General features: G+C 39.7%; 3 protein-coding genes across 4 annotated transcripts in view; 1 reads left to right on the top strand and 2 right to left on the bottom strand.

Moving 5' to 3' along the window:
• Positions 1–19,485, top strand: part of mmp11a (matrix metallopeptidase 11a) — a 193,741-nt gene that overhangs the window by 25,503 nt on the left and 148,753 nt on the right. The window lies entirely within an intron of this gene.
• On the bottom strand, positions 1,865–8,181 carry smarcb1a (SWI/SNF related, matrix associated, actin dependent regulator of chromatin, subfamily b, member 1a). 2 transcript variants are annotated; one of them, XM_029275425.2, is made up of 10 exons: positions 8,024–8,181; positions 4,951–5,062; positions 4,698–4,827; positions 4,252–4,389; positions 3,570–3,697; positions 3,319–3,485; positions 3,054–3,244; positions 2,438–2,569; positions 2,225–2,312; positions 1,865–2,075 (listed from the first exon to the last, which is right to left on the bottom strand). In XM_029275425.2, exons 1-9 carry the CDS (start codon positions 8,105–8,107, stop codon positions 2,273–2,275), a joined length of 1,122 nt encoding a protein of 373 aa, XP_029131258.1. In that variant the 5' UTR covers positions 8,108–8,181; the 3' UTR covers positions 1,865–2,075; positions 2,225–2,272. The 2 variants fall into 2 exon arrangements, with proteins under 2 accessions (XP_029131258.1, XP_020516534.1); XM_020660878.3 differs by having other exon boundaries at positions 1,865–2,312.
• ralgds (ral guanine nucleotide dissociation stimulator) overlaps positions 11,101–19,485 on the bottom strand; it is a 29,725-nt gene continuing 21,340 nt past the window's right edge. Inside the window, 6 exon segments of the mRNA XM_065951938.1 lie at positions 11,101–15,995; positions 15,997–16,010; positions 16,116–16,230; positions 18,130–18,150; positions 18,152–18,405; positions 19,278–19,353. Of these exon segments, the coding sequence (XP_065808010.1) occupies positions 15,858–15,995; positions 15,997–16,010; positions 16,116–16,230; positions 18,130–18,150; positions 18,152–18,405; positions 19,278–19,353 (618 nt within the window). The 3' untranslated portion in view covers positions 11,101–15,857.

The following is a 19,485-nucleotide window of genomic DNA, read 5'->3' as shown; positions in this document are numbered from 1 at the left end:
AACGCTCCTCTTTCCACTGTTCATCAGGTTTCCTTTTTTTTTAATCTCACAGACGTAATGACGGAGGAGCTTCCTGATTAAGCTGTTGTAGAATTGCACTACAGAAAGGCCGATAGAAACAACTTCTGGTTTTTGGAAACTTACAATGTTTAATTACTTGACTGCAAATTGGCCAAATAAAGACCATTATGGTTTAGCTACTTTTGATTCTTGAACAGGTTTAATATAGATTATTGCTCAGGTTGACATTTCCATACAGGGGCTCAGTAGATGTTGACAGATGTGACAGATGTTACTCGTCATGTGTCTCGTAAGCTGCTACTCGGAGCCTGAATTCCCCTTAAAACACAGTTAAAGATTTAAATGGTTATGTGTGAATTCCCTTCATGTGTTGGATAAGAGAAGAGGAGTAAAGGTTCAACATTGTGATGAAGCAGAGTTAAAGCAGCGTCAAACAGAAACAAGCGGGTGAAGTGTCGACTTTGTATTTTCCACGTCTTAAAGCAGCTTGTGTTACCTGCAGGGAGTTTCTTTTTGTTGACACTCAGCAGTCTGCAGCAGCACCGCTCACATTCCAGCGTAATGATGTGTCGTGTGTCTGTGCGCCGCAGTCGCCCGCTCTGGGCTGTCTCAGACGGGTCAGCGTGCGGCGTTACGAGCTTCCCAGGAGCCGTGTGATGTTTTCATGGACGGTCGTAAACGCAGGTCTTCGAGGACTAATTGTGCTGTAATGTCAGGACAGAGAGGAGTTCAGTGCGTCGTCAGGACGATAAAATGGTCAGCTGACATTAAAGGAATGTCTCAGGGCGAGGAGTTTAAATCTGCTAAACAATAACTCTGACAATATTAAATATCTTTGAGTGTTTCAGCTAATCGTTTGTGGAGACTTGAGTTTTAGGAAAGGCTCATATAGTGAACATCAAATAGAGAGTGCTTTACATCTTCATGTTTTATAATGTAAAGTTTCTGATGGACTACATGTTCAATAAAAGACGATATAAAGGACAGATAAGAAGCTACTTCCACACCAAACGGACAATTACTCCACTCTTAGAACTGTCACTTTCCTGACATTAACTTGGAGTACTTGAAGCTTTTAGTTTATGAAGTTGACCAGGGCCGTCGAACGATTACACACTTTAACCACATTTTTTAAGGCATGTTTGAAATTCCATTATTTTGCATTTTAAAATAAAATTGTCATGTTTTATTTTTAAAGTTTGTCCTGTTTTAAGCTGGGAGTACTTTATTTGAAATACAGTAAGGCCCTTCCTGTAGATGGAAGGTTAGGACAGGAAGTTTAGCACAGAAACAGGAAGTGGTTAGGGATCCCAAACTGAGGTCAAACAGCTCAAAGGAAAGGTAACAAAGGTCAATGTGTGATGTCGTAGGGTCAATGTGTGATGTCATAAGGTGGACATTACTTTGGACTCGTCAGCTGAGCTGTCTGAGAGTTTATTAAAGGTCACATATTCTCCTCCTCTTCTTCAGTTTAAATAAGTGTCAGAGCTCCTCAAAACATGTGTGTGAAGTTTCTTGTTCTAAATCCACTCTGATCCTGTATTTGATCATGTCTATAAACCCCTCTATTTCAGCCCTGCTCAGAACAGGCTGTTTCTGTGTCTGTACCTTTAAATATGTAAATGAGCTGTGTCTGACCACGCCCCCTCTCTAGAAGGGCTTGGGTGTACTCTGGTCTTTCTCGCTCCATGTCCTATTGTTTACGGTGAGAAGGCAGACTCAGAGGGCAGAACAAACACCTAGCTGTGGGAGTGTCACCCACCTGGGGGAGGGGCTACTGCCCTTTGTGATGTCATAGATTATATCGAATGGTTATTTAAAAGACGACAACACAGACGTTAAACTCGTTCACTTTTTTTTTATTTTGTAAGAATTATTAAAATGTACAAAAAGACAACAAATACAACAGAACAATATATTATCTGAGCCTGGTGTGTGTTCTTCTTCTCCCCCTGTGGTCATTAAACAGAGTCAGTGGTCAAAGTGAGGGAGCAGCTTCTCCACGCCGAGGGTCGGGAGGGAAACACGTGGAGGAGGGGAGGGAGGGAGGATTTCTACTCAAACAGAACATGATATTAACATTAATAAGAATCAAACCAGAAACACACACACAGTGGACGTCTGACTGAGAAACCAGCAGAAAAAGACGTCCGGAGCATGATGGAAGACGTCTCGAGTTTGCCGGTGTTGACAAGAGTCATACCTCAATCAGACGAGCACTGATCCTGCAGGGGGCGCTGCAGGTGTGATTCTACCAGGCGGGCGCCGTGTTCGCAAGTCGCCTCATTCGCCTGAAGAGCAAACAGAAAACGAGTGTCAACACAAAGCTGGTATAGCCAAACATCGAGCTGAATCTATTTTATGAAATTCAGCAGACTGAAGACAAAGAAGAGCTAAGAGGTCTTCAAAAACTCACCTGGTGTTCCTGTCCTGATCCCTGATCTTCTTCTCCATCTCTGCGTCTGTCAGCGTCTCCAGCAGGGGGCACCACTGGTCAGCGTCTCCTGTGTTTCTGATGGCTATCTCCACTGTGGGCAGCGGGTTCTCACTGCAAAACAACAAGAACGGGTTAGCTTAACTTTACCGCAGCGCTGTCTGCAGCCACTCTCTGCTGTGTGCCGCTCATGGTTGTCCTCCATGTTTGAGGCTCAGATTGGATATTAAACATGGAGTCACTTCACACCCTGAGACCTGCTAAATGTGTTTGAAGCTTCAAAGGAGAGCACCTGACATGTTTTCTGTTAAATCACTCAGTATTATGATCATTGTGTGTGAAACATTTGGTGTTTTTCCGATGAGTTGAGTAATCTGTGAGAGCATGGGGAAAAAGCAGATTCCTGACTCAGCTGGTTTTCATGAAAAAACAAACAATTCAACAGAAACATGACAGAAAACGAGCGAGAGACGTGAAGGAAAAATATCAGATCTGATCGTGTTTTTGTCACTTTATGACCACCGCCGTCAGATTCAGGTCACACCCTCAATAAACAAACAAATCACATTATAAAGAATGAGTGTGTGAGAGTGTGTACCTGAAGGCGTACGTCCTCTGGTGCCAGCTCAGCTGACCTCGGATGCTGTAAGCGATGGTGGTTACAAACTCTCCGCCCAGGCCGAGCTCGGAGCACAGCTTCAGAGCAAACTTCTCCGGAGAGTTCTCCCGCTCCGACATGTCCCACTCGAACTGATCCACCAGAGAGATGTTCCCCACGTGGATGTTCAGCTGCAGCACACAAACATCCATTAATGATCTGTGAGGAATGAAACGTCTACTTTTAAAGGACTTCAGAGCGTCACCTTGATGATGACCCGCTGGTCCGCCTGGTCCTCCAGGATGCTGTCTGTCGGGTACGACTCGATCTGCTGTCGGATGGCCGAGGCGATGGCGGGGACGAAGGCCAGCGGGTTGAGGTCGAGGTCGTCACAGAGGATCTCAGCGAACATCTCAGGCGTCATCAGCTTCTCTGAACGTTCACAAGAAGGAGCTGTTCGTCAAACCTTTAAAGGACCATGAAGTCTGAAACCGTGCGTCTCTGACAGGACGTTACCGTTCATATTCCAGGTGAAAGCGTCTCTCAGCTTCTGTCCCTCGATCTCCATGTCCAGACGGATCGGAACCAGAACTTCAGACTGAGTGGCGTTTTCGTGGATCACAGCTGGATCGTGGTCGTCAAAGCTGAGAAAAAACACCAACGAGCAAAAGTTACTGAGAGCAGCAACACCTCTACACTGACTGACTGAACAGCTGGAAAACAACAGAAGACAGAAAGAAAGAAAGCTTCCTGAAGACGGAGCAGAGGAACCGAGCTGCAGGAATAAAAGAACTCATCAAGCCGTTTTCACACTTCTGCAATTCTGAATATTTCTAAGAGGACTTCTTCTGAAATCCTCCTGATCTGGAAGCTGGCCATAAGAAAGAAAAAGAAAAAGCAGCTTTTGCCTACGATTTAAAAAAGCAATACTTTCCATTGAACTGTTTTGCAGCATGATTTCTCTCTTCTAGATGAAGCTTCATAACTTACTTCAGCATCTTTTGCACTATCCACCACTGAACTGTTTCATATTTAGTCATGTAAATATTAGTCTTTTCTTATTCTGTTTATTGTTGATATTTAATGTTGTACCTGAACATAAGAGAGCACAGTTCATCAAAGTTAAATTCCTTGTGTGTGTAAGCATACCTGGACAATAAATCTGATTCTGATGTGAACATGTGAAGGAGAGACTCACCACAGGGGGAAGGTCCTCTTCTTGTCCCGGCCCAGGCGGCTGCGGTTGATGGTGGTTGAACACGGCACAGCGTCCAGGTGGTGAGAACTGTTGGGCAGCGTGGGAACCCACTGACTGTTCCTCTTCGCCTTCTGTTCCCTGAAGAAAGACACACAGAGTCGTTTCAAAAAATCCTTTCTATTCTATCCTCATTGAAGACATGAAGTAAAGTTTTAATCTCACAGTCAGATCATTTATGATCTAGAGGGTACAGTATGATCTGTGCGGGGGAGTTTAGAGGGAGGGGAAACGTAAATAAAACTGAAGAATAAAGATTATCTGATTCCCTTTTAGAAACTCATCAGAGATCTCTTTTCATATTTACAAATGTGTTACCATGACGACATCAGCCTGAAAGCATTGTTCTGTCTGACAGCGTTAAACGGAGGTGTCTGAGGTGGATGTACCTGAGGTAGGCGGGGGGCTCGGTGCTGATGGAGATAGCTTTGTACTTCTCATCGTTCCCCTCGAGGATCTCCTCGACCTCTGAAGCCTTCAGCAGAGTCACGCTGGTGGCGAGCTGAGTGTATCCGTGATCTGAGTGACAAAAACAGAAAGTCATTTTCAACGGTTAATCACCTTCACTGAGGTAATCATACCTCTATGATGAAGTTTACAGCCCAGCACGACCTCACCCGTCTGAGCTCGCTCTCTACTCACCGTGTGATGACTCCACGATCTTCTTCCTCTCTTCTACTGAAGCCAGTTTTCTCCATAACGACGGATATCTTTTATACAGGGAGCCTCTGAACATGCGGAGGTAGTTTCCCACCTGAACACAAACAAATAGAAATAAAGACAAATGAGTTGGGAGGAAGATTTTGATGTTTAGAAATACGCTTTGTTTTTGTAGACGTGAGAGGAGCTGGGAAAAAAAACAGTGAGTAGTTTTTTTTTACAAGAGACTGAGGAACAACATAACCCAACAACATGCTGCAGCATGATCTTAATATGCTTCTAACAATGTCCTCATGTTCTATTAATAAGCAGTAATAAGGAGGGCTAGCTCTTAAAGAATGACCTGTTAGCTATAGACTATGGTCATGTAGGATGAGGTACCAATAAGTAGTGTTGGAGTCAAGACCAAACTAACTGAGACCAACACATACCAGACCAGAGAGCTCCGAGACCAAGACCAAGACCAAGACCAAGACCAAGACCAAGACGTTTAGGGATCAAGACTGAGACAAGACCAAGACCCTAAATATCTCTGAAGAAACTTCATCTTGTGTTTAGGGGATGTTGATTCTGTTGTTGTCCTGACTTTATGTCTTTACTTTGTCTGTCATAGCACTTTGTAAACATCTGTTTGTTTCTGGTTTTCAGCGTTGACATACACCACAAATTCACAAATGATATGTACATTTCAAAGCGATCTGTGAACTTTGTTTCTATTCACCATGCACCTTAACTGCCTCTGCTTTATCTGCTCTCATACACTACATCACTTTATTCTATCCATTTTATATCAGTATTCATACAGTTCTTAATTTATTCCTGTTGTTTCTTATCCATCATTGCACTACGGTCACTTTATTTATCTCATTTTTACCTTTACAGTTATATTGTATATATTAGTTCTGTTGTTCCATTATTCACCATGCACCTTATAACTTATCATTTAGTATTTGCCTACTTGCACATAGTTCTGTATATATATATATTTATTTCTTGTTTACTGCACATAGCTCTGTATATATATATATATATATATATATATATATATATATATATATATATATATATATATATATATTTATATTTATATATATTTATTTCTCGTTTACTGCACAGTAAACAACTTTAACTTTAACAACTTTACTGCAACATCTGTTTACATCTGGTCACTATTGCACATAGTTCTGTATATATATTTATTTCTCGTTACTGCACATAGTTCTGTTTACATCTGTTAGTCCGATCACTGTCCACTTATATCTACTCTTATATTTTTTGTATTTTTAAGTTAAGTTTAAGATCTAAGTTGTATTTAAATTGACACTTTATATTTAGGTTTAAAATGTTTTGTCTATCTGCATTGTTGTTAATTTACTGCTCTGCTATATAAATAAATGGATTATATATAAATAAAGATATTATATATAAAGATATTATATATATATAAATAAATGTATTATATATAAATAAAGATATTATATATAAATAAAGATATTATATACAAATAAATGTATTATATATAAATAAAGATATTATATATAAATAAATGTATTATATATAAATAAAGATATTATATATAAATAAATGTATTATATATAAATAAAGATATTATATATAAATAAAGATATTATATACAAATAAATGTATTATATATAAATAAAGATATTATATATAAATAAAGATATTATATACAAATAAATGTATTATATATAAATAAAGATATTATATATAAATAAATGTATTATATATAAATAAAGATATTATCTATAAATAAAGATATTATATATAAATAAATGTATTTTATATAAATAAAGATATTATATAAAAAGATATTATATATATATAAATAAATGTATTATATATAAATAAAGATATTATATATAAAGATATTATATACAAATAAATGTATTATATATAAATAAAGATATTATATATAAATAAATGTATTATATATAAATAAAGATATTATATATAAATAAAGATATTATATATAAATAAATGTATTATATATAAATAAAGATATTATAAAGATATTATATATAAAGATGTTATATATATATATATAAATAAAGACATTATATATATATAAATAAAGATATTATATATATAAATAAAGATATTATATATATATAAATAAAGACATTATATATATAAATAAAGATATTATATATATATATATATATATATATAAATAAAGACATTATAAATAAAGATATTATATATATAAATAAAGATGTTATATATATATATATAAATAAAGATGTTATATATAAAGATATATATAAATAAAGATGTTATATATATATATATATAAATAAAGACATTATATATATAAATAAAGATGTTATATATATATATAATATATAAATAAAGACATTATAAATAAAGATGTTATATATATATATAATATATAAATAAAGACATTATATATATAAATAAAGATGTTATATATATATATAATATATAAATAAAGACATTATAAATAAAGATGTTATATATATAAATAAAGATGTTATATATATATAAATAAAGATGTTATATATATAAATAAAGATGTTATATATATATAAATAAAGATATTATATATATATAATATATAAATAAAGACATTATAAATAAAGATGTTATATATATAAATAAAGATGTTATATATATATAAATAAAGATGTTATATATATATAAATAAAGATATTATATATATATAATATATAAATAAAGACATTATAAATAAAGATCGTTACATCTCTAGTTGTTGACACATAATAACAGAAGAGTTTGTTTGTTTACCTTTAAACCTCCTCAGATCATTTTTAAATGGTAATCTACACGAACACATTTGTGTGAAACTTAATCAAACCTAAAAACGTTATAAAATGTTAAATAATCTGTGCTGTTGTCAGTAAATAAACAAATAAACAAAAAACAAATGAATGACTCTCCGTTAGCTGTTAGCTAGCTGCTAGCGGACCGGCTATCAACCAAAGAAAACGATTGATTTTTACACAATAACTTCGTTTTTTGAATGAAATTGGGGTTAAATGTTTGAATGACTAACCTCCGATCCGATCATGTAGAAGTCTCCATCCTCCTCCAGCTGAAATTTGACCGGTTTCTGTCCAAACGTTTTGCTAAGCGCCATACTGAAACCAAATAACAAAGCTCCGTGCGACTGCGCAGGCGCGACGGACAAGCGCGTCCTGTCGCCAAGAGATTACGTCACACTGAATTCAACTGTCACTGTCAATCAGCAGATATGAAAATCTAGGATGAACTATTGTTAAAGAAAGAATATGTTTCAGTAAATAACTCTTTTAAACTTGTATTCATGATTAATATGAAACATATTTATAATATAAACAACATGAACTCTTTTGGTCCATACAGTAGATTATAAATCACAGTAATAAAAGATTTCTGAGAGCCAATCAGTGGAGACTAATTCTATCTAAATAATATGAGCTAGGTATAGCTAGGTTTATTCACTTTAAATGTATTATTTATTTGTATATAGTTTTAACCCTTTGACTGATTTGTCAAAAAATGATTTGTTGGTAAAAGTGTGTTCCTGCCTCTTCATTAAGCAACACTTCAGGTTATATTTCTCAGATTAACCAATCAGGAAGCAGATCTGCAGGTCAACCAGCTGGCTTAGAGTCACTTTGGACATGAATGGATTTCTGCATCAAAATGTTGAGTTTGTTCATATATAAACATCACAGAGAGTAGAACTTGTTAAAATAACATATAATGTATAAACATATAAACATATAAATATATATATATATGTATAATTTATTTAACAAATTGAATGAGTAGCAATGGTTAGAAAAGGTGAACAAAATTAGAAATGAGGGACTTGAGCCAGGCCGTGAGCGGTCGTTTTGTGAGGAGTCGTAGAAATATATTTTATTGTCAGATTTATTTCCTTCAACTAAAATATGATTGTTAGAGGGTCTATAAATAAATGTGGTTACAATGCAAGTCAAAGGGTTAAAGAGGACACATCAAACATGTGGCTGCAGAAGATGGGGATCAAACCCTGACTTGCCAGTTGAGAGCCGACCGACTCTACCACTGAGCCACAGCCGCCCAACAGTTATGTTAGTTGTACGGGTTCTTTTGTTGTTGGGTTGTTTTTGTTAGTTTGTGTTTTCTTCTGTGTTTGCGTTTTTTTGTGTTTTTTTGTGTTTTTTTGTGGTTTTTTTGTGTTTTTTTGTGGTTTTTTGTGTTTTTTTTTGTGTTTTTATGTGTTTTTTTTGTGTTTTTATGTGTTTTTTTGTGTTTTTTTTGTGTTTTTTTGTGTTTTTTTTGTGTTTTTTTTTTTTGTGTTTTTTTTGTGTTTTTTTTGTGTTTTTTTGTGTTTTTTTTGTGTTTTTTTGTGTTTTTTTGTGTTTTATCATCACAGAGATTTAAATCTGGTGCTACGGCACGATTCACTCTCGTACCAAAACAAAGAGACAAGAGTCTTTTCACTTTTATAAACTTAATGTTTATTCATATATACATGAATATATTAATCTATAACCAAGAAGGGAGAGAATGTACAATGCAAAACAAAATCTGTATATACAAATCAATAAATAAAGAAAACGGAGGACAGTTGAATTCTACGTGTTTGTGAGGAAAGAAGGAAAACTAAAGTCTGCAGTTTAAAAAACCTTTTCTCTTTTAAAATGGAAAGTGGCACCCGAGCACAGTTCAGGGGGAAACGGAAAGTATCAAACAAAGGAAAGAAAACATTTGATAAAACACACACACACACACACACACACACACACACACACACACACACACACACACACACACACACACACACACACACACACACACACACCAGCTGGTTTCCAGTTTTTTTTCTTCTTTGTGTAAACGCAGCCTTTTTTTTCTTTTTTTTTCAAACTCGCACTGAATCAGGTCAAATCACAAAAGGTACGTCATTTTTTCAACACGGGCTACGACGACACACAAACTGGTCCAACATCAAACTCATCGAATTCACTTTTCAAGTTCAGCTCATGTGCACAGCATCGTCAGAGGAACACTGAGAGGAGAGGCGGAGCTGCTGCAGAGACACAACGACCCGACAGACAACGTTCAGTTTATATGAACGTTTATATTCCAACCAAACTCAACACAGGAGATACTCATGCTGCGTTCAAGGGATGCTCGAAAAAAGAAACATGAGCCTGTTTCTTTAAAGATCTAGTCTCCAGTAACGTCGTGTACAGAAGTACTGCGTCTATTTCATAACAAAGGTGAGTCAGAGAGGATTGAATCCATCAAAGTGTCCCTCCTCCTGCAGACAGCAGAGAGGAGGAGGAGGAGTATGAAAGTGAAGCTCCTGAACTCCGGCACACTTTCTAAATTGTACAAAAACATCAACTCATTGGAATCAAAACACTGCAAATGTTTTTGTTCACTTCAGACAGAGTGCAGGAGTTTGCCTGCAACTTTTGACAATTGCAAATAAAGAAATGACCCGATAAGGGGCGACTTGGACTCCAAATTTAGTTGCTATGGTTTTCAAACAGGTATTGATGTCGTTTGATTCTTACTTTAAAGATTTAAATTGATATCATGACCCAAATCTACAGGAGAATCCACGTTAAGTCTGACAGCACAGACGTAAGGACACACAAGTCGTTTGTTTTGATCTTTATGTGCAGATTTGAAGAAAAATATAAAATAAACAAGCCTTTTAACTGAAGGACGCATATTAACATTTAACCAGCAGCTTGTTTGCGTTCCAATTGGCGGCATAGCGTTTCTTCAGTAGAGACTTTTTATCATAAAAAGGCTCGGGCTGAATCACTGTGTGCTTTCGTCTCTGCATGCGCTCAGTTTTTGAACACAGAGAAATGTTTTTTTTTTAAGTGGTTTCAAGTCTGAATTTAAACAAAAGAAAAATAAAAACATGTTAAAAGTCTCGTGCAAATCATGAAGCACAAAAAGGAGGAATGACAAAGTTATATTCATCAGTTACACGTCAGAGTTTCTGCAAGTGCAAGAATTTCCAAATTCCAAGCCACTCTTTGTTCATTGAACACACCACAGAGGTCAAGTTTGGTTGGAATAAAAACCGTCTGATGTTGAAGGAGGTGATTCTTCAGTTTTGAATGTTTTTTTCTTAAATCTGGCAGCTTTTTAGCTCCTGAAAGACGTTAAAGACGATGTTAAAAAAATGATGACTTCATGAAAGTGTTCCTACATCAGCTTCACCTGCGGCTCCCGACAAACATCTTTGCTTCAAGTTTTTTATTTCTCCACGGGGGAAACGGGTCCGACATCACCGTGTTCTCACCCTTTTTTTTGAGTTTTCCAGAAAAAAGCGACAACAGTAAACACACAAACTGTGAAAGGCAGAAGACTCCTCGTCTGTTAGGATCGACCTTTTCTCTCTCGTTCTTGTTTTTGGCACATGGAAGGGTCGGGCCTGTTTCCTTCGCTGCTCGCCAAAAAGAGGAGCGCAGAGTGGATGCTCACTATGACATCATAAGGGGGAACACGACTGTTTGTTTTTTTTAAGTTCACAGTGCTCGACGTAACGCGCTGATCAACAGGCAGAGTGAAAGGGTCGAAGTCACAGTGTTCAACAGCGAGGGATTCACAAACATCTACGTCAGCCGCTCGACGGCGTCCTGACGCTCCAACACATATTGCTTACGCAGGTTCTATCTTTTTTTTTGGGGGGGGGGGGGAGGGGGGGGGGGGGGGTTCATTCATTTGATCGATAAGAGAATTAAAAAGTTCATACAGGTGGAAAATAACAAAAAAGGCAACACATGGCAGTGCAGGAGAGTTTAGTGTTTTGTTGTGGCGATATGAAGACGTCAGGAAAAATCCAGCGTTTGATTCTCACAAAGAGTTTTTGGTGAGTGCACTTCCTCTCAGGCCCTTCCTACATTTCCAAGGATGCAGTGCAAAAGCACCAAGAAATAGTTTCCTCAGCACGGCACGGCAACAACTGAAGAGAAACACAAAAGCTAAACTGCAAGAAACTGTCACATTGTTTTTAGTTTCCCATTTCTGCAAACATCAGCGTGACGTGTTTATGAGTTTATAACCTTCAGAAGAGTTCTGACACGATCTCATCACAAAGTTTTCTAGTCCCCGGGGTTTTAAGTTTATATTAAAAAAAACTGAAAAATACATTGCACGTTTTTCTCATAGGACAGGTGTGCAGGAGAGAGAAGTTTCCGACAAAAATTGCAAGCAAACTCCTGCACGTCTATTAGCAAAATTTATCAGCAGACGATCAAGAATACGTTTTATTAGTTTATCCGAGAAGTGTAAGTTTAAAGGTGACATATCCTCTTCTTCTTCTTCAGTTTCAATAAGTCTCAGAGCTCCTCAAAACATGTGTGTGAAGTTTCTTGTTCTAAATCCACTCTGATCCTGTATTTGATCATATCTATAATCCTCTCTATTTCAGCCCTGCTCAGAACAGACTGTTTCTGTGTCTGTACCTTTAAATATGTAAATGAGCTGTGTCTGACCACGCCCCCTCTCTGGAAGGGCTTGGGTGTACTCGGTCTTTCTCGCTCCATGTCCTATTGTTTACGGTGAGAAGGCAGACTCAGAGGGCAGAACAAACACCTAGCTGTGGGAGTGTCACCCACCTGGGGGAGGGGCTACTGCCCTTTGTGATGTCATGAAGGGAAAATCTCCAAACGGCCTGAAAAGTGGAGCAGACAGAAGACGAAGAGGATGGACTTTTCTCATCATTGGGGGGTTTGTAGACGGACTAGGGACACATATTAGAGTTAGTGTGACCTTTATGTGACCTTTATGTGACCTTTAAGCCGTCTATTAAGATCTAGATTTATTTATCTCGGGATATCGACGCTGGTTATCCTGTGATAACGAGTTAATTTCTCGAGATATCTAACAAAACGGCGCATTTATCCCGAGATAACCGGATACACATGCCGAGATCTCCACATTCAGATGTTTATTGTCACACGGGTCATACAGGTACAATCATGTGAGGCTCCTTTGACACAGGACAGCTGTTCAATACAAAGACATGAAACAGAATATAGAATCAGAACAAAATCACAACAAGGATAAGAAGTTAAGAAGAAGGAGGTTAACACGGGATAACAGATGTAATGTATGTCCTCTAAGGGCTTCCGTACGGTGACGATCTGTTGCTCATAAATGTTATTTTGCACGTTAGCTTTGCTTGCAATTTTAGCGTTCATGTCTGCTGCTGTCGTTTTCTCTCCACAGTTTGTGAAGTCTAGTCCTGGATCAATCAGAGTTACAAGTTGTGTTTATGTTTTCATGCCTCAGGTTAACGGAACCTGTGAGCTGTTATTTTCCGGGACATTGACGGTTTCTGAGCTGCTTTTGTCTCGTCAGAAAGTTTGACTTGAATTATTCGATTTGGCAGTAAGTGTCGGTGCACACGGTCAGACCTTTCAGAATTTCTTCTTTGAATCACCGGGAATAAAAAGAATGAAGGAAAGTGCATCACCAAAAACCACTAAGACGGTCTCTCAGGGGATGGATTTCTCTTTTAAAGAACACAAAGAACACAGAGAAGAGTTTGTTTCCTGACGGGCGGCCTACGACTAATCCAGATCTGGATCTCATCAAATAGAGAGAGAGAGAGAGAGAGGGAGAGAGGGAGAGAGAGTGAGAGAGGGAGAGAGAGAGAGAGAGAGAGAGAGAGAGAGAGAGACAGAGAGAGAGAGAGACAGAGAGAGAGAGACAGAGAGAGACAGAGAGAGAAACAGAGAGAGAGAGAGAGAGAGACAGAGAGAGAGAGAGAGAGAGACAGAGAGAGACAGAGAGAGAAACAGAGAGAGAGAGAGAGAGAGACAGAGAGAGAGAGAGGAAAGACTCTGTTGTCATCACTGTCATGTTAAAACTGAAGCCGACACGTCAAGAGAAAACGTCCTGAAGGATCAACTCTGACACGCACACACACACACACACACACACACACACACACACACACCTGTCATGGCACATTCAGAGAAGTGTTTACTGATGGGTGTGAAGAATGAGCCGCCATGTTGGAAGGAGTTTTCCTTTTGAATCTCTCTTCTTCCAGTGGAACTTTATTTTTCCGTCGGACGGCGTGCGCCACGAGCAGCTGTTCACACATCACAGGAGAACTACAAGATCACACGGGAACTACAAAAACAACGTGCAGACAACATGTTGCTTTGTCTCTCTGACGATGATTAGTTCTTCATTCGTGTTTTTAAAGTGATGGAATACGATCAGGAGTCTGTTCACTGTGTTTTATTTTGAAATTCTCCACACGCTCTGTTTGTTTCCTGGTCCGACTTCCTGTCTGGGTTGATCTATTCTGTCCAGCTCTATGCAGAGTACTGGACTCGCAGCGTATTTGGAACGGTGTCTTCAGAGAGACTGAAGTGCACTGAGCAGTCAGAAACCGTGTTTTCAGAGAACATATGAAGAAACCTGCTCGTTCTCATTATTATTTTATGGTCTTTTCAAATCCGCTGTGTCCGACAGTTTCACACTTTAAACATCTAAAGGGAAACGATTTAAAGATATTCAAATGTTTTTGTGTGCATGAAGCTCATTACTGACGAGAAGAGACTTCAGGAGCTGAATATTTATTAGCTTTAACTTTTTTTTTAATTCATACAAATGATTAGTGTTTACATCTTCTATAAGACGTCTTTTTTACTTTAAGCTCCTGAAACTGCGAACACGTCTTCCAAACGTCTCGCTCTACAGGTGAGACTTCCAGTCTCTTTCCAACATGGCGGCCGGGAGAAAGAAGAGAAAGCAGAGCGGCTGGAACGACATCGTCAGAGAAGAGTTAGCAGCACCAGATCAAACAACAAAATGTACAAAGAAAAATAAAAAAAGAGTCGCCATGGTGACGAGTCCGTCTGAAGAGAACATATTTACACTGCGTTTGTTCTCAGCTCTTCTTCTCTCACTTTTCTGTCCCGCTCGAGTGCGATGGAAGGACGGCGGCGCCCTCCTCGTGTAGTGGTTACCATTCATTAATATTTAAAAAAAAGAAAAGAGTGGCGTGTGATTCATGGCTGTTCCCACAGGAAGAGTCTCCATCTTTCTTTTTCCTTCTCTCTCAACATGGCAGCGTTCACAAAGCGTTTCCCTCCACGTCGGGCGTCGCTGGTGCTAAAATGCTGACGTGCGTCCCGGCGTCCGAGAGCGTGGAGTTCAGCGCCGCGGTCCCAGAAACAGCATGGACATCAGGACGCGGCGAAGGCGGCGCCGCGCTCGCCACAAAAGTTCCCTGAAAAGTAGAAACACATTCGAAACGCCCAGCGGAGCGCGCACACGTCTGTGTTTACTCGCCGCGGCCTCGTGTTTGTTTATGTACACTCCGTCGCCAGGAGGGGGCGTGAGCGAGGGGGGGGGGGGGGGTGAAGGCTGTGGAGGGAGTTTAAAAGAAGTCTTTTTGAAGGTGCAAAACTCCCCCGGCGAACGAGAGGAAGAACAAAAAGTCTTTCAGAGCTGAACGTGTGACGTCGGGATGTAAACATCTGTAAACAAAAAATCCAGGAAATGAAACGGATCCGCCTCCTCGCCGAGCCTCCTTCAGGCCAACGCTTGCCGGTTAAAGTTCCACCAGGTCGTCCGACTCCAGCACAGCTTTTAGATTCCTCCTCCCGTGGTCATGACCTCAGAGCTCTCAGAGCCGGCGTCCTCTGAGGCTCCTGGAGGTTAAGTGCTTAAGGTGCTCCCTCTGCTCTTCTTTTGTCTCCTCTCGTGTCCTTCTGTGTCCAAACTCAAAAACACTCAGCCCGCCTCCCGCTGACACCTGTCCTCTGAGGAAGAGAGGAACCAGAGAGGGTTTAAAGGGGGAGGAGGAGGGGGGAGGCAGGACGTGGGGCGACTTCCTCCCCCTCAGAAAATCCCTTTGGCGATTTTCAGTCCTTCTGTTTCATGCGAGGAAGCGTCGAGCTCGCCACGTTTTTAGCTCGCATCGGCCGCGCCGGGCCGCGCTTCTTCAGCACGAAGTCGTAGTTGGCAGTGGAGTTCATGGCGTAGAAAACGTTGGCGTTGTCCCGGGATCCGAAGCTCTGCAGAGCGAGTAAGAAGAAGAAGAAACACACACGTGAGTGATGACGTCAGCATGGATCATTGCCGTGACGACGAGTGTGATGTTTTGTTTTTGTTTTGTTTACCTTTGTCCTCAGAGATTTTCTGCATCAGCTCGTACTCCTCGCTCTTCTCTCGCTCCAGGTTGTGTTTGATCATCGCCTTCCTGATGACCGCCGGCGTCTTGTCCTGACTCGTCACCTGAATCAGAAAACATCAGAACATCAGAACATCAGAACATCAGATCATCAGAACATCAGAACATCAGAACATCAGATCATCAGATCATCAGAACATCAGATCATCAGATCATCAGAACATCAGAACATCAGATCATCAGAACATCAGATCATCAGAACATCAGATCATCAGATCATCAGAACATCAGATCATCAGAACATCAGATCATCAGAACATCAGAACATCAGATCATCAGATCATCAGAACATCAGATCATCAGAACATCAGATCATCAGAACATCAGATCATCAGATCATCAGAACATCAGATCATCAGAACATCAGATCATCAGATCATCAGAACATCAGATCATCAGAACATCAGATCATCAGAACATCAGATCATCAGATCATCAGAACATCAGATCATCAGAACATCAGATCATCAGATCATCAGAACATCAGATCATCAGAACATCAGAACATCAGAACATCAGATCATCAGAACATCAGATCATCAGATCATCAGAACATCAGATCATCAGAACATCAGAAACATCAGATCATCAGATCATCAGAACATCAGATCATCAGATCATCAGAACATCAGATCATCAGAACATCAGACATCAGATCATCAGATATCAGAACATCAGATCATCAGATCATCAGATCATCAGAACATCAGATCATCAGATCATCAGATCATCAGAACATCAGATCATCAGAACATCAGAACATCAGATCATCAGAACATCAGAACATCAGATCATCAGATCATCAGATCATCAGAACATCAGATCATCAGAACATCAGATCATCAGAACATCAGATCATCAGATCATCAGATCATCAGAACATCAGAACATCAGATCATCAGATCATCAGATCATCAGATCATCAGAACATCAGATCATCAGATCATCAGATCATCAGATCATCAGAACATCAGATCATCAGAACATCAGATCATCAGATCATCAGAACATCAGATCATCAGATCATCAGATCATCAGAACATCAGATCATCAGAAACATCAGATCATCAGATCATCAGAACATCAGATCATCAGAACATCAGATCATCAGAACATCAGATCATCAGAACATTAAAATGCTGTTGAACATTTTTTAACTCTAATTAGAAACATTTAAAAACTGATCAAGTTTAAAGGAGGTTTAATTAAGTTTCTTTATTTTGTTTGTTGTTGTAATACCGGTTTTGTCCACAAGAGGCTGAAGTGAAACCTCTACTTCCTGTTATATAAGGGTGAAAACCCAGAATAGTTTGTATTTCTCCGTCTGGGTCCCAAGTCCCAATGAGGAGAGAGAACGTCTGCAGCACCATTTACAATCAGCCAATCATATAGTAGATCACATCTTCCTCGCTCTGCGTCCAATCGGAGCCGTGGACAGCGAGGCCGTTTTTATTATTCTGAAGCTCATCATTCAGACAGAGCAGGAGGACAGACATCCTCCGTTTGATGCTCACAGTGAAGGAAATAAAACCATCTCGAATAAAAACCATCAACGGAGCCGTGTCTGTCAAGAGACTGTTGTCATGGAGACAAGACGAGGAGCGCTTTTCTGCCCAGTAAAAACCAGCAGGTGGACACAGGCTCTACATATTTTAAATTGTCCTTTACTTTGACAGAAATACATTTTAATCTGCACAGTTATGCACTTTTTTTTTTACAATATACTAAAACTTTATTAACAAATGTCCAAGATTACATTAAAGTTTAAGAAAGCGAACACCTGATCTGCAGCCTGTTTTTCATAAACACATGAAGAAGAATAAAAACCATCAGGTTTAGATCTGTTGTCACCGGCCGCTGATGGCGTCCTCCATATTCAGATTCTCAAAGCTCATTGGTTCAGAGGACAGACAGATGTAAACAGAGAGAGAGAGAGAACTGACCAGGATGCTCTTGTACATGTTCTCCGTTCTCCACGTCCAGGCTGACCCTGATGATGCATGCAGGTCGTCCACCTGCTGGTTGTAGAGGCGGCAGTGACAGGAGTCGAGTAGTTCGACACCGCCGACACCGAGCGCTTGTGTGAGCGGGACGCCGCCAGCGCGGCGTGGACGAGGGAGACCGAGGAGGAGGAGGCGCTGCTGGAGCCCCGAGGCCGACCCGGAGCTGGAGCCCGTCCCCGACGTTTCGAAGGACGACAGAGACGTACACTCCCAGAAGAACTGAACAAGAGATGGAGAGAGGAGAGAGAGAGAGAGAGAGAGGAGGGTTAACATGATGGAACAGGAAGTAATGAGGCAGCTGATCAGTGTCGACAGTCTTTATTACAAACTAAGATCACTTCACTCCCTGTGATGTCACAGTGATGTCATCAGGGTAACACGAGCGAGGGGCTCATTAAGATATTTAAGAGAAAGTTGGTTTATAACCCGAGTGCTGTGGACAGCAAAGACTTTGGCATCTACTTTAATCTATCATCTTAAATGAAGAGCCTGATACAGAGATGCATTATGGGTAATGTAGTATCAAGTTGTTGTTTTTTTGCCTTTTTAGGAGACAGCTGAAGAGACACCGGAAACATTTGGAGGAAGAGAGAGAGGGAAGGACATGCAGCACTGGGCGGAGGTCGGATTCAAACCTGCAACGAGGACTACAGCCTCTGTACATGGGGCTCGCTGCATAACCGCTAGGCCATCAGGGTGCCCCAAGTTGTTGTTTTATTTAAAAGATTCCCCCATCGACTGACTAAAAGTCGGGATATCTCAGCTTCTCCTTTTAACATTTTATCCAGAAATACAGAGAATCAAATCTTTCCGTCTCCTAAATGATCTTTAAAAGATGTGTTTTTAAAGAGGTCAACGACCTCTAGAAGAAGTCTGGAGAAGTGATTTTAGATTCATCCTCTCTGGACCGTTAGTGTCTTAAACCCATCGAGTGGTCATTTACATATGTAGATATTTACTACGTTTGTTTACAGACTTGATCTTTTCTTCGACCTGACTTTATAAACCTGCCTGATGAAGTTTCAGTGATCAAAGTGCAAAATACAAAAAATAGAAAAAAATAAGAAAAGTTTCACTTTTTTTTCTACCGTTGACGTCGCGTCGGCTGCCGGAGCTTCTCTCCCCAACGCGGAGACGGGTGAGTTTAACTGAGGGCGTCGACGTCTGCAGAGAGAGAGAGAGAGAGGAGAGAGAGAGAGAGAGAGAGAGAGAGACAGAGAGAGACAGAGAGAGAGAGAGAGAGAGAGAGAGAGAGAGAGAGAGAGAGACAGAGAGAGACAGAGAGAGAGAGAGAGA

The sequence above is a fragment of the Labrus bergylta genome, chromosome 2 (assembly GCF_963930695.1).
Source record: "Labrus bergylta chromosome 2, fLabBer1.1, whole genome shotgun sequence".
In the NCBI taxonomy this organism is placed as follows: Eukaryota; Metazoa; Chordata; class Actinopteri; order Labriformes; family Labridae; genus Labrus; species Labrus bergylta.
Note: the sequence above shows the minus strand (reverse complement) of the source record. Positions and strands in the feature narration are given on the sequence as shown.

Bases quoted from the DNA above. Each gene is read 5' to 3' on its own strand.
- smarcb1a (XM_020660878.3), bottom strand. From the start codon at position 8,107: ATGGCGCTTAGCAAAACGTTTGGACAGAAACCGGTCAAATTTCAGCTG. The intron at 3,698-4,251 runs GTGAGTCTCTCC...GTTTTTTCTCAG, and splicing joins AAGAGGACCTTCCCCCTGTG to CTTTGACGACCACGATCCAG. The intron at 3,486-3,569 runs GTAACGTCCTGT...GTGAACGTTCAG, and splicing joins TTTCACCTGGAATATGAACG to AGAAGCTGATGACGCCTGAG.